The sequence below is a fragment of the Fusarium oxysporum genome, chromosome 9 (assembly GCF_000149955.1).
Source record: "Fusarium oxysporum f. sp. lycopersici 4287 chromosome 9, whole genome shotgun sequence".
NCBI lineage: Eukaryota > Fungi > Ascomycota > Sordariomycetes > Hypocreales > Nectriaceae > Fusarium > Fusarium oxysporum.
Genome location: NC_030994.1, coordinates 2351439 through 2363444, shown reverse-complemented (window position 1 = coordinate 2363444; position 12006 = coordinate 2351439). Strand labels below are relative to the sequence as shown.

Below are 12006 nucleotides of genomic sequence, written 5' to 3'. Positions count from 1 at the left end.
GAAGCCGTGCCATAATTAAACGACTTCCTTCTCCTTCTCTCTTTCTTCGCTTCTGAGCTCATAACGCTCCTTTCTAGCTCTCGCCTCCTCCTCTTTCCGCTGCATTTCCTCCTTTCGCTCCCGTAGCGCAATGCAGAACTTTGAGCGAGACCGGATGCTGGGACCCTTCCAGATGAAAACAAACGGAATGAAACACATGAGGGCACTGAGACCACCGAGAAGAGAGCATGCACCATTGATGTGGAGTTGACGGAACATGGGGTTTGTGGCAAGTGGTAGCACAACAGCAAAGAGAGAGCGTGTTGTAGAGGACGCAGCATTCGCAGAGGCAGCAAAGATCTCATATGCATCTGTGAGGTAGTTGAGTATGGCCATGAAGATTAGCATGAAACCCATCCCAAACAAGGCACCAGCAAGCATAGGGGCGGCGAAGGAAATCTCTGCACGGGCAGACCAGCCGAGCCAAAAGAGAGAGACGACAAAGAGGGGGCCACCGAGACAGGCTAGAGGTAGACGACGATACTCTTCACGTTGGACCCAGGGGGCATTACGCTCTGTAGCACGAGCAAGTGTGTTATCCCAGGTCCAGAAGATGGGAAGAGTCAGAGCTGCACCACCAAATATTGGAAGATATGCGAGGCCAGTAACGCCTGGCGAAAGGCCATAGACGTCTTGGAAGATGATTGGGAATGCCTGGAAAGACATGTAAAATATGGAGTAGACAAGGGCGAGATAGGCGCAAGAGGTTGTCACAATGGGCTCAGATATGATCATGCGAAGAGGGCGAGTCAGAACCACAGTGAGAAGCTGTCTTAGGTCTGTTGTCTCGAGATCTCGAGGGGCAATGGCACGAGATGAAGGATCTTGCTTGCGGAGTTTTCGAGCGCGGCGTGAGAGGAGAATCGGGCCGTATGTCTCAGGGAGGAAGATGATGAGGACGAGCGTAAAGCCTGCGATGATGAGAGCAATCCAGAAGACCCAGCGCCAACCAATATTAGGGCCAGCGAAGCCAGATAGGATAGGAGAGAGGATGGGACCACCAGTGGTACACTATTGCCAGGTCAGCTTATACCATGCATGCAGAAACTTTTGAAGATTATTAGTATATACTCACCACCATGAAAATGGCAAAGGCTCTGCCTCTTGTCCGCGGATCATTATACACATCTGCCAGGATACCAGCCACGATGGCAATAGGTGAGCTAGCAAAAGCTCCACAGAAGAAGCGGAAGACCAACAGAGCAGGCCAAGTCGGAGCCAGAGCACAAGCCATAGTGAAGATGGTGAAGAGACAAAAAGTGACTAGACTTAGATCCCTCCGTCCATAATGTTCGCTGAGAGGACCCCAAACAACCGGGCCTAGTACATAGCCGATGAGGTAAACAGAAATGGGCAAGACACTCTGTTCTTCTGAATTGATGCCAAAGTCTTTGGTTATATCAGGAATGGCCATACTTGGAAGGGCAGAACCCATGGTAGAGTTGATGACGAGAACGGATGTACATAGTACAACTATTTTCTTTTTTGTCTGTTATAGGTCTCTACAATTAATAAAGCCATTCTGCTGAAAAAAAAAAAAAAAAGCAGGATGAAGGACATACATCTGACCAATTTACTGGGTTCTCAGGATCGTCAACTTCCCAAGTGACGAGGACTTCATTTGTGCGGCTCCGGGTCCGAGAACGGATGTTGTGAAGGGCGCCAAGACCTCGGTCCGCTGCCTCTTCTTCATACCGAGATTGAGCTTCGATTTCGTCGAGATGATGTATATGATCTGAGAATGAGCTACTTCTCCTCCGTCCACCTAACAAATTGTGAGCTTGACTTCACTCCAGAATACAATAGTTTAGTCTTGGGAAGAAGAAGAATATTAGCAACGACTTACGGTATGGTGACGGTTCCCGTGTAGTCTCACTGGATTCACTTGCAGCCATGGTTTCTTGGTGAATGGAGATACTGAAGCTATTCACATGAGAAAACAATCAATTGGAAGAGTAAAACAGCAGTAGCAGCTACATTCATATGATGTTGAAAAGAAAAGAATGAACAATACGGACAAACACACGAAGTGGATAGGTTCTGCATGCACTCTTCTTCCCCATGACACTTCAAAAATGGCCGATACGGGGGTTTGCATATCCATTGGCTAAGTGGCTACGCCCTCCCTCTTCCTGATCTCATTTGGGTTGCTACTGTAAGGCGTAATCCAATGCATGGAGGCATCTGTGTGGCAAGTCCCCATAACTACCACAACAGGAGATCCGGAGCCGGGACTCAAATATGGGGCACTCGTGGGTAAAAGGTGGGATTCGCGGCGCCGATGATGGAGGCGGCGGGTGTGGGAGCTTGAGGAGCTACAGTATCTGTGGGAGCCTCTTCCGTAGGTGAGGGGAGGTCGTAGGGCGTCATGAGAACCTTTGTTATCGTTCCCCGGAGCAGTTCCCAGGGTACTACAGCTCAATTCTCGATAGTCTGGAGGGTTGGTCCCGCATTAGCTTCAATCAACTCAAAGAGCGAGCGAATCGGTGTTGTTTGGTCATCAAAGTTGGGGTTGATCGAAGTGGTTCTTGGTGACCGATAAACCGGGAATAGCCACCGGACACAAGACTAAGGAGGTGAGCTCTTCCATAGACATGCAAGTTGCTGACCCGGCTCTCGATACCGGAGTGCGTGACCGGCGACCCCCAATGGGATGACAAATAAGGTTGCCCGCAAACGTTGCTATGTGCAGAAGAATTGCTGCATTCACGGGAGACTGGATAAGAATTCTTCCGGCTGAATCGGTGTGGCTTTTTTGGTTTCTTTGGAGGGGGTATCAGGCTTCGACTTTCTTTGTTCAAGTCTCTAGGTTGATCTGCTTTCCGAATCTGGCATATAGCTCGACCTTGAGCTTGGTCATCTCCTCGCGGATAGATGATAGCTTCTCCTCCAAAGATGTTGACTCTTCCTCGAGCTTCTCTGTTGCCTGCTCCAGCATCTCCTGAGCCTGCTCTACCGAGACATGGAAAAATGCATCGCCAATCTTGTATCTGTGTCGAAGTCAGTCTACTGTGTTTTCGCTTTCGCTTTGAGGGGTATTTCGCTTTCGTACTGGATCTTTTCGTCCTCGTCGGCGAGTTCAAGTTCGGTGGACAAATCGTCGAGCTCTTCCTTTTCCTTCTACATAGCAATATTGAATCAGTCGGTGTTCAGAGACGCTCTGGAGGCATTCCGATGCTTGTATTTCGTAGACGTACGGTTTTTGTGCTCAGTTCCTCCTCCAAAAGGATTTCTCGCTGGTGTAGGCGACTGAATCTGTTGATCTTGTCCTGGTCCTCACGTCGAACCTCAACCTCGTCCGCTGCCTCCTCGTCCGCCTTTGAAAGCTAGAGGGCTGTCAGAAATAGTAGGATCATACTTGTGGTCATGGATGACTTACCATACGACGTTGTACTAATGAAGCCATGGTGGGAGACTGAAGATGCTATCGCTATTGTACAGATCTCAAGCTTGTGAGCCTTGAGCACAATCAATCCCAATCCAAAGGTGGGTTACAGTGCGGATTCTCAGCCGTCGACCTGGCACTGTACACCCCTCAATGGGAGACAGGGGCTTCTTCGAATTGAGGGTGTGGCGCTCAAGGTACGTACGTACTGTAGGCATCTCGGGCGCTGCCGATTGGCTTATTCCCGAAGTTTAGATCAGTGAGGTCAGAGTAGCAGCGGTAGAACGCGCATTGTCAACACTGCAAACTAACAAAACAACAACCATTTCTCTTCAACCATGGCGCTCGGAAAGAAACCATACCCCAAAGCGACGGTCAAGAAGATCATCAAGGCTCATTCAAACCATAATTTAAAGAAGAATGCCGATGTTACTGTGCGTTTAGACGTTCTCATGGTCGCAAATGCTGCTAATGTTTACTTACTTGTCTTAGATCTTCCTCGACTACGTCCTATTCATGGAAACGTACGAATTCGACGAATCTTCCTATACCGCGACGACCTAAGCTAACTAAATCAAAAGTCTTATCAAAGAAGCGGCGATCCATTCGAAACAGTCGGGCGAACGAGGTCTCTCTGCGAGGAGCGTCAAGAAGGTGACGAGAGTATGTCGTGTGAAGCATCGTCTCTCCGCATCTGCTGATCCGTGCTGTCTAGGATACCTTGACCAAATTCAAGGGTTGAAGAAAACGAATAATTGCGACAAACAACAAAACCCCACCGAACTTACAGTGTTAAGATCCTCAAGAGCCGCACCGCCATTGAGAGCCATACAGGCATAGCCGCGACATCCGACATGATACAGCAGTATCACATACACGGCAACTATTACAGGCTTGGGAATTGAGCCACTGTATGATAACCCCTGACGGATTCCGCGACCGGGAGGAGGGCATCGCGAGGTTGAAAGAACATGGCGCTTGCGCACGAGACCACCTCATCCACTTAACCTCAGCTGAATGCGACGGTTGGGTGGGGCTTTTCCTTGTCATGACGATGATGCAGACCAACGAGAGAACACTCCGTCTCTATCCGTACAAACAACATAGATTAGGACAAACAATGGATGAGTCTTCATAAAGAAAATGCTGTACCCAGCCTAAAATTCATCATAATGTGAAACCATCTTAGACCATAATTGTATAGAGCAATAGGCAGCCCCGTATTCTCGGCCAGAAACAATGACAGTGTCAATGCAGGGGGTTGCCTGGGCACTCTGAGGTTAGTGTTGGTACTGGCACTGGCACTGGCGGGCACAGACAGGCAAGGCAAAGCTTCGTTGTACCACAACTCGGACTTCTCCTTCTCCTGCTCCAGCTCAGCTACCTCACCTTACTCTTCTCCACCAACTGCTTCTCCCAAACTCAACTCTTCTCTCTCCTCCAAAACATTCTAAACGCATCTCTAGCATTTAGCGTTTTCAATTACTTAAACACTCAACGAACCATCGCCTCTGTAAGCCTGTTGTACACATCGTTGACAGTGCCGTAACGTCTCCGCGCAAACTCTACCAACAATCACACGATCTCTGCATCCTACCGCGATGGCTGCTCAAGCTGTTCAGCCTTCCAAGTCCGCGAAGAAGAAGGCCGCCAAGGCCCTCGAGCGAACCGAATCTCCTGCGCCCAGCGTTGCCTCTGCCACTGCCGATAAGAACAGCGATGACAGCTTCGAGAGCCCATACATCAAGGAGATCCAAAAGTACGTTTTTGGAGTTTGAGTTAATATGCAAAGACGGTAGAGTGCTAACGGCTACAAAGGAACATCCGAAATGTCAACAAGAAGATCGTACGTGCCTTTTTGCCTTGTTGCAGCCCAACTGTCGATCATCGTCATACTGACTTTGCCGTTAGACCAACGCTTCCAAGACCGACTCCCTCCTGAGCCAGAACCCCGGCAAGTCCCTTGATGAATTGGTCGAGTCTCGAATCATCAACAACGACCAGAAGGCCCAGATCCTCAAGAAGCCCGCTCTGCAAGCCCAGCTAGCGCAATACGAGGAACAGCTTGTGCAATACCAAAAGGTTGACGAGCAGTACCGCACACGTGCCGCCAGTGACAAGGCAGAATGGGAGAAGAACTTGGAGAAGGCCAAGGCCGATGCTGTTGCAGAGGCCAAGGCTGAGTCTACCAAGGCTCTCCATGACAACCTCCTCGTCCTCTCACAATTCTTGCGACTTGCTGCCTACCGCCGCGAGGAAGCTCAGGACCCCGACTCTGATGAGAGCCAAGCTATCGAGGGTGTGCTTCTTGCCATCTACTCTGGTGACGAGAACGCTGTCCAGTCTATGCTGAAGCTTGTCAATGGCTCTGAGGATCAGATTTTCAGCGTACCTGGCGAGCAACTACAGACCTCTTGTGAGTATCCCCATCCAGCCTAATTTCAGACTTGTCTCTTCTAACAATACTTAGTCTCCAAGGTCAAGGCCCTCGCTCAAGAGTACAAGACTCACTTTGACGAGCCCCAGCCTGCTGAGGGTGACGCTGAGCACGTTAAGGAAGTTGCTACCGATCCCACTATTGCGCACGCTGCCGCTACCGAGATTGAGGCTGGCGACACCGCCGCTCCCGTTGTCACTGAGCCTTCTTCCACCTCCAACGGCTTGGCCAACGCCAGTGTTGCTGATGACGCTGCTAATGCTGTCGCCGAAAGCCATTGGGACACGAGTAACGATCTGTCCGCTTCGCAGGAGTGGGTCGATGTGAAGCCTGCCGAGGCTGTTGAGGCCGATGCTGCTGCTCCCACTCGCGTTGCCAACACCCACTCTTGGGCTGATGACCACCCGGAGGTAAGTCGATTGTTTACTCCATATTATACGATCAGATGCTAATAAATCAGACCACTGCCCCTGCTGATCCCAACGACGGATTCCACCAGGTGCAGCGAAAGGGTCCCCGTAACGAAGGTGGCAACCACCGAGGTCGCGGACGAGGTGAGCACCGTGGTCGAGGTGGATTCCGCGGTGATGGTCGTGGCCGCGGCCGCGGTCGTGGTGGTGCTGGTCGAGGCGGACGACGCGGCGATGAGGCTTAAGTACCTCGAAACATGGCATGCGGTAAACACACAAACTTACGAATCTCCTTTTATCTCCCGGAGGCAAATGTACACCATGAGATGACGGCGTTTACAAGTCAAGACTTCTATCTAGGGCGAATAGCCAGGGGACGGACGGTGGACTTGAGGACTTTGCATTTTGGGGTTTTGATGATTTTGGGACTCGGATATACATCTGGCCACGGTTTCGGTTGGAGTTCTCTATACCTTTGTAACAAAATAGGCCTTCCGGGGATTGGGCAGTAGGTAAATAATGTGAATGGATACCCGCCAAATGTGTTTGATGTGTGACACATGATTCAAAGTCATGTGAAGATTGTAAACTGAGCCATTGAGTTATAGTATGGTTCAAAGACTACCATGAAGATCGGGACTACATATTACGTCAAGAGTATCGTCTCATTATATGATGCTGTACATGTTATGTTGCCTCATGGCAAGGCTGAGGGCCGAAGCTAGAGCTCGAAAGTGTGCCGTCGTAGGGTTGACAGGGGTCTTGGAGAATGTGGGGAGCTCAAAGTGTCATGTTATTGGTAGAGAAATTGACCACATTTTGTTCACTGAAGAAGAAGAGCAAAGGCCACGTGCGTTCAATCTCATGATAAGGCCATAATGAGACAGCACTGGATATTGCTTTCAGGTAGACCTGATACTCTATGAGATCAAACACCGAGAAACATGTCTTGTTTGCATAGTAGTTAGAGAAACGTTCATACGTCTAGTCAACCGTATGATGTCTATCTCAAAGTTCAACTCTTATCCCCAAATCATACTATGCAATTGCGAATCGAGTCAGTATGATCATGAAATTACCCAAGATTACCTCCACGCCATCATAAGTTATAGCCTAATTACCAAACATCATGAACTTCTGAGACCAAATAGGCCACTTGTCACTATTCGGTCGGTAGCTGGGGAATCCCTGGGGCTTTGATGTGTCAAGCGAACTCTATGCTAGAGCGAGGCCTTGACTCGAATGTTCCACTGTAAATTCTTATCGCCCCAATAATTTCGAGTTTTCTGTCTTATCTGTCTCTCAGCCTTGCATTAGAACTAACGTCACCGCCGCTATAATACCTATTGTTAGCTGTCCTCTTTCCATGAGTGGCTGGACGCTTCCACTAACTTAGCTTCTAACAGCCATCGTGGCTTCTTGCTCCCCCATTGGAAGAGGTCTCCATTCTGGCCACATCGTCCAGTCCTCTCTCTCTTCTTTAACTTATATATACAAAGAAAAGAGTTTCTCCGGGCTTTTTATTTTCCTGCCCATAGACGATATCGTCTTTTTGCTCTCTTTTCTCAAGAGGCAACGCTCCTCGTTGATAAAAAAGACATACTCTCTGTGAATTGGTGTGCGCAACTGAGCGCACCCCACCAAAACCACCATCATGGCATCTCGAGTCTCGCCACTCATGACGCTTTTGGCGACAATCTTCCTCTTCACCACAAATGTTTTCGCAATTTCAGCTGTTCTGGGTGTCGACCTTGGTACCGAGTACATCAAGGCCACTCTTGTCAAGCCTGGGATTCCTTTAGAGATTGTCCTAACGAAGGACTCCCGACGAAAAGAAACCTCCGCCGTTGTCTTTAAGCCCTCCAGAAATGGACCTCAGAAGGGCGAATACCCCGAGAGGGCCTACGGTGCCGACGCCATGGCTCTCGCCTCTCGATTCCCCAGCGACGTCTACCCGAACCTCAAGACCATCCTCGGCCTGACCACTCAAGATTCTGTGGTTCAGGAGTACGCTGCCCGACACCCTGCGCTGCAATTGCAGTCCCATCCTACACGAGGCACCGCCGCATTCAAGAGCAAGTCTTTTACTGACGATGTGGAAGCTTGGATGGTTGAGGAGCTGCTCGCTATGGAGCTGCAGAGCATCCAGAAGAACGCTGAGGTGGCCGCTGGTGACGGAACCACCGTACGCTCCATTGTCCTGACTGTTCCTCCTTTCTACACCGCCGATGAGAAGCGGGCTCTTCAGACAGCTGCTGAGCTTGCTGGTCTTAAGGTTCTGGGGCTTCTCAGCGATGGTCTCGCCGTTGGTTTGAACTACGCTACTACCCGGGAGTTCCCCAACGTCAGCAATGGATCTAAGCCCGAGTACAACATCATTTTCGACATGGGCGCTGGCTCCACCAAGGCTACCATCTTGAAGTTCCAAGGCCGATCTATTAAGGATATTGGCAAGTTCAACAAGACCGTTCAGGAGGTTCACGTCCTAGGCGCTGGTTGGGACCGCACTCTTGGCGGTGACTCCCTCAACTACCTCATTCTAGATGATATGGTCAAGCAATTCGTCGAGTCCAAGGCCGCTCAGAGGGCTTCTGTCGCTGCTGAGAGCGTCAAGTCCCACGGCCGCGCCATTGCGAAGCTCACCAACCAGGTCGAGAAGGTTCGCCATGTCTTGAGTGCCAACCAGAACACCGGAGCCAGCTTCGAGGGCTTGTACGAGGACATCGACTTCCGATACAAGATTACCCGCACCCAATTCGAGGAGATGGCTGCTGAGCATGCTGAGAGAATCACTGTTGTTATCAACGATGCCCTGAAGGCCGCTAACCTCGACATCATTGACATCGACTCTGTCATCCTTCACGGTGGTGCTTCTCGCACTCCTTTCGTCCAGAAGGTCCTTGAGAAGGTCTCTGGCTCTCCTGAGAAGATTCGATCCAACGTCAACTCTGATGAGGCCGCCGTTTTCGGTGCTGGCTTCCGCGCTGCTGAGCTCAGCCCCAGCTTCCGTGTCAAGGAGATCCGAATTGCCGAGGGTGGTTTCTACCCCTCTGGTGTGAAGTGGGAGGCCAAGGAGGGAAAGACTCAGCACCAGCGACTCTGGTCTGCCGTCTCCCCTCAAGGCGCTGCCCCTAAGGAGCTTACATTCACCAACGAGAAGGACTTCACTGCTACTTTCTACCAGCAAATTGGCTCTGATGAGAAGAATGTTAAGACTCTGACTACCAAGAACTTGACTGCCACTATCGCTGCTATCAAGCAGAAGTACCCCTCTTGCGTTGAGTCTGAGGTTCGCTTCAAGCTCGGTGTCAAGCTCAGCGGCGAGAATGGTGAGGTTGAGATTGCCAAGGCTGCTGTTGAGTGCGAGGCCGAGGTTAAGGAAGGCCTTGTAGATGGTGTCAAGAATTTGTTTGGTTTTGGCAAGAAGGATCAGAAGCCTCTCAAGGAGGGTGAAGGCTCTGAGGAAGAGATGAAGGATGACAAGTCTTCTTCTTCCACTGCCTCTCCTGAGTCGGCTACCGCTTCAGCAGCCGACTCTGCCGCTTCTGGAAGCACCGAGGAGGTCAAGCCTGAGGCCAAGAAGCGAGAGATTGTTGGTATCCCTGTTGAGATCACCATTGAGAACCGTGGTATTCCTGCCCTTACACCGGCCGAGATTTCCAAGTCTAAGGACCGTCTCAAGGCCTTTGCTGCGTCTGACAAGGCGCGCCTACAGCGAGAGGAGGCTCTCAACCAGCTTGAGGCATTCACCTACAAGATTAGGGATCTCCTTGAGGGAGATGCCTTTATCGCGGCTTCTACCGAGAAGGAGAGGACCAAGTTGGCAGAACTTGCCAGCGAGACAAGTGACTGGCTCTATGCTGATGGTGCAGAGGCTAGCAAGGATGTTCTTAAGTCCAAGCTCAAGGTTCTCAAGGACCTGGTCACACCCATTCAGAAGAGAGTTGAAGAGACCGAGAAGCGACCTGAATACCTTACTGCACTAAAGCAGACTCTGGAGAACACCCAGGGATTCGTTGACAAGATCAAGGGGCAGATTGCCGAGCATGAGAGTTGGCACAAGTCTGCCTCTGAGTCCGCCTCTGCATCTTCATCAGTTGAGTCTCCCAGCACAGAGGCTGCACAAGAGAAGGCCACAGGTGACTTTGACGGACTGGAAGACGAAGATCCTGCGGTTGCGGAGGCCCGCAAGATGGAGCAAGTCATTAGAGAGAAGGGACCTATTCCTCCTCTGTACACTTTGGAGGATCTCAAGGAAGTCATTGATCTTCACAAGGCCACTCTGGACTGGTTGAATAACCTCGAGGCCAAGCAGTCTAAGCTTGCTGCCACTGCCGACCCTGTGCTCCTCATCAAGGACCTCAAGACCAAGCGTGACAAGCTCGAGAAGGTCAGCGTTGAGGCCGCCCTCAAGGGTGCCAGAAAGGTGGAGGAGAAGAACCGACAAGCCAAGAAGGCTGCCAAGGAGGCCAAGAAGAAGAGCAAGAAGAGCAAGACAACAAGCGGAGAGGCATCACAAGAGACAGTGCAGCTTAACGCTGAGGACTTCATGAAGGACGGTGAGATCGATAAGGAGCAGCTCGAGAAGTTGCTCAATGATATGAAGAAGGAGAACGAGAAGAATGAGAAGAGCAAGAAGAGCGAGGGAGAGAAGAAGCAGGCTCACGACGAACTATAGACGACGGCGTATTGACTTTTGATCTTGACTTTCTTATAACGAAAAAGAAGAAGGTGGAGCTGGCTGTTGATACGCATCTTGGTTGATTGATACCGGGTCAGATGACGAACGATAGAATATCTGACTCTGACTATACTTACCATATGAAGTAGAATACCATGAAGAGGGACATATGAATTTCTCACCGATGAATGATGAACGGGATCAAATGTGAGATGTTTAGTGAAGTCAGGTAATACGGATATGTCGGTCCTGTTCCACGGGCCGTATCGCTTAGATACATTGGTCGACGGATCCGCGAGTAACGAAGCATTATATCGTGTCCTTTCCTGTCTCTACCCGTTCCACGTCCATGTCTAGCTACCTAGCTTAGTAGTGTCGTTACCCATCCTCATGGTCTTGTGAGCCAATCTCATGGCCCAAGTCGAGTACAGGTCCCCCCATATCTGTCTTCTCCAAAATGGAATATCCAATGTGCCGTCGTCGATTGTTGCTACCAGAGACGTGGATTGGATATTCATGCATTGTTACGTCGCAGTTGCAGGTTCCCGTGTTTGTCCCTGGAGCTGCAGGCGAGAAAAACGACATGATTACAAGAGGTTGCGTAATGGTCGGCGCGAGGTGATGGGCTCGTCTACAGGGAGTGAATTTTGGGTGGTACAGAGCGTGGCCGAGAACCTAGATATGGAGGTTGGCGATATAGGGGTCTCGGCTTATACTACTCGAATGAGACGTTGCGAGGATACCGGGAGCTAAATTTCTGCAATAGTAAACAGGTTTTGACAGGTAGTGTTAGACTGTCTTGGCCGAGAAAGTATCCGGCAGTGTTGATAGCTGTAACTGTAGCACCTCCCTCTGGCTCTGATATTTAGATGATTCACTGACGCTGTCTACCAAGTTCCGGTTTTCCCTCCTTCTTCCTCTGTTTCCTTCGTCAATCTCTCTCAGTTACACCTTCCTGTGTATTACAACATCCAGTCAACTCTTGCTTATCTCGTTGTTCTTCTTCTCAACTTTCTCTTTCTCTTTCACCCTCTTTACCAACCCTCAACTCGTC

The 12006-nt window shown here is 50.3% G+C and overlaps 5 protein-coding genes across 5 annotated transcripts; 3 read left to right on the top strand and 2 right to left on the bottom strand.

The window, feature by feature from the left end:
- Positions 1 to 15: 15 nt before the first annotated feature.
- FOXG_12757 (uncharacterized protein) lies at positions 16 to 1934 on the bottom strand (the record flags this gene model as incomplete). Its single annotated transcript, XM_018392611.1, has 4 exons — positions 16 to 1050; positions 1115 to 1528; positions 1602 to 1804; positions 1886 to 1934. The coding sequence occupies 4 exons, from the start codon at positions 1932 to 1934 to the stop codon at positions 16 to 18; spliced, it is 1701 nt and encodes a 566-aa protein (XP_018251168.1).
- Positions 1935 to 2836: 902 nt separating this feature from the next.
- FOXG_12756 (prefoldin subunit 4) lies at positions 2837 to 3445 on the bottom strand (the record flags this gene model as incomplete). Its single annotated transcript, XM_018392610.1, has 4 exons — positions 2837 to 3029; positions 3092 to 3159; positions 3237 to 3365; positions 3419 to 3445. 4 exons carry the CDS (start codon positions 3443 to 3445, stop codon positions 2837 to 2839), a joined length of 417 nt encoding a protein of 138 aa, XP_018251167.1.
- A 220-nt stretch (positions 3446 to 3665) lies between these two features.
- On the top strand, positions 3666 to 4579 carry FOXG_12755 (uncharacterized protein). The gene is made up of 4 exons (XM_018392609.1): positions 3666 to 3858; positions 3917 to 3948; positions 4006 to 4087; positions 4140 to 4579. The coding sequence occupies exons 1-4, from the start codon at positions 3763 to 3765 to the stop codon at positions 4164 to 4166; spliced, it is 237 nt and encodes a 78-aa protein (XP_018251166.1). The 5' UTR covers positions 3666 to 3762; the 3' UTR covers positions 4167 to 4579.
- Positions 4580 to 4615: 36 nt separating this feature from the next.
- FOXG_12754 (uncharacterized protein) lies at positions 4616 to 6884 on the top strand. Its single transcript, XM_018392608.1, has 5 exons — positions 4616 to 5183; positions 5243 to 5270; positions 5336 to 5840; positions 5895 to 6271; positions 6322 to 6884. Exons 1-5 carry the CDS (start codon positions 5026 to 5028, stop codon positions 6514 to 6516), a joined length of 1263 nt encoding a protein of 420 aa, XP_018251165.1. The 5' UTR covers positions 4616 to 5025; the 3' UTR covers positions 6517 to 6884.
- A 773-nt stretch (positions 6885 to 7657) lies between these two features.
- FOXG_12753 (hypoxia up-regulated 1) lies at positions 7658 to 11995 on the top strand. The gene has a single exon (XM_018392607.1). It carries the CDS (start codon positions 7926 to 7928, stop codon positions 10947 to 10949), a length of 3024 nt encoding a protein of 1007 aa, XP_018251164.1. The 5' UTR covers positions 7658 to 7925; the 3' UTR covers positions 10950 to 11995.
- Positions 11996 to 12006: the final 11 nt, after the last annotated feature.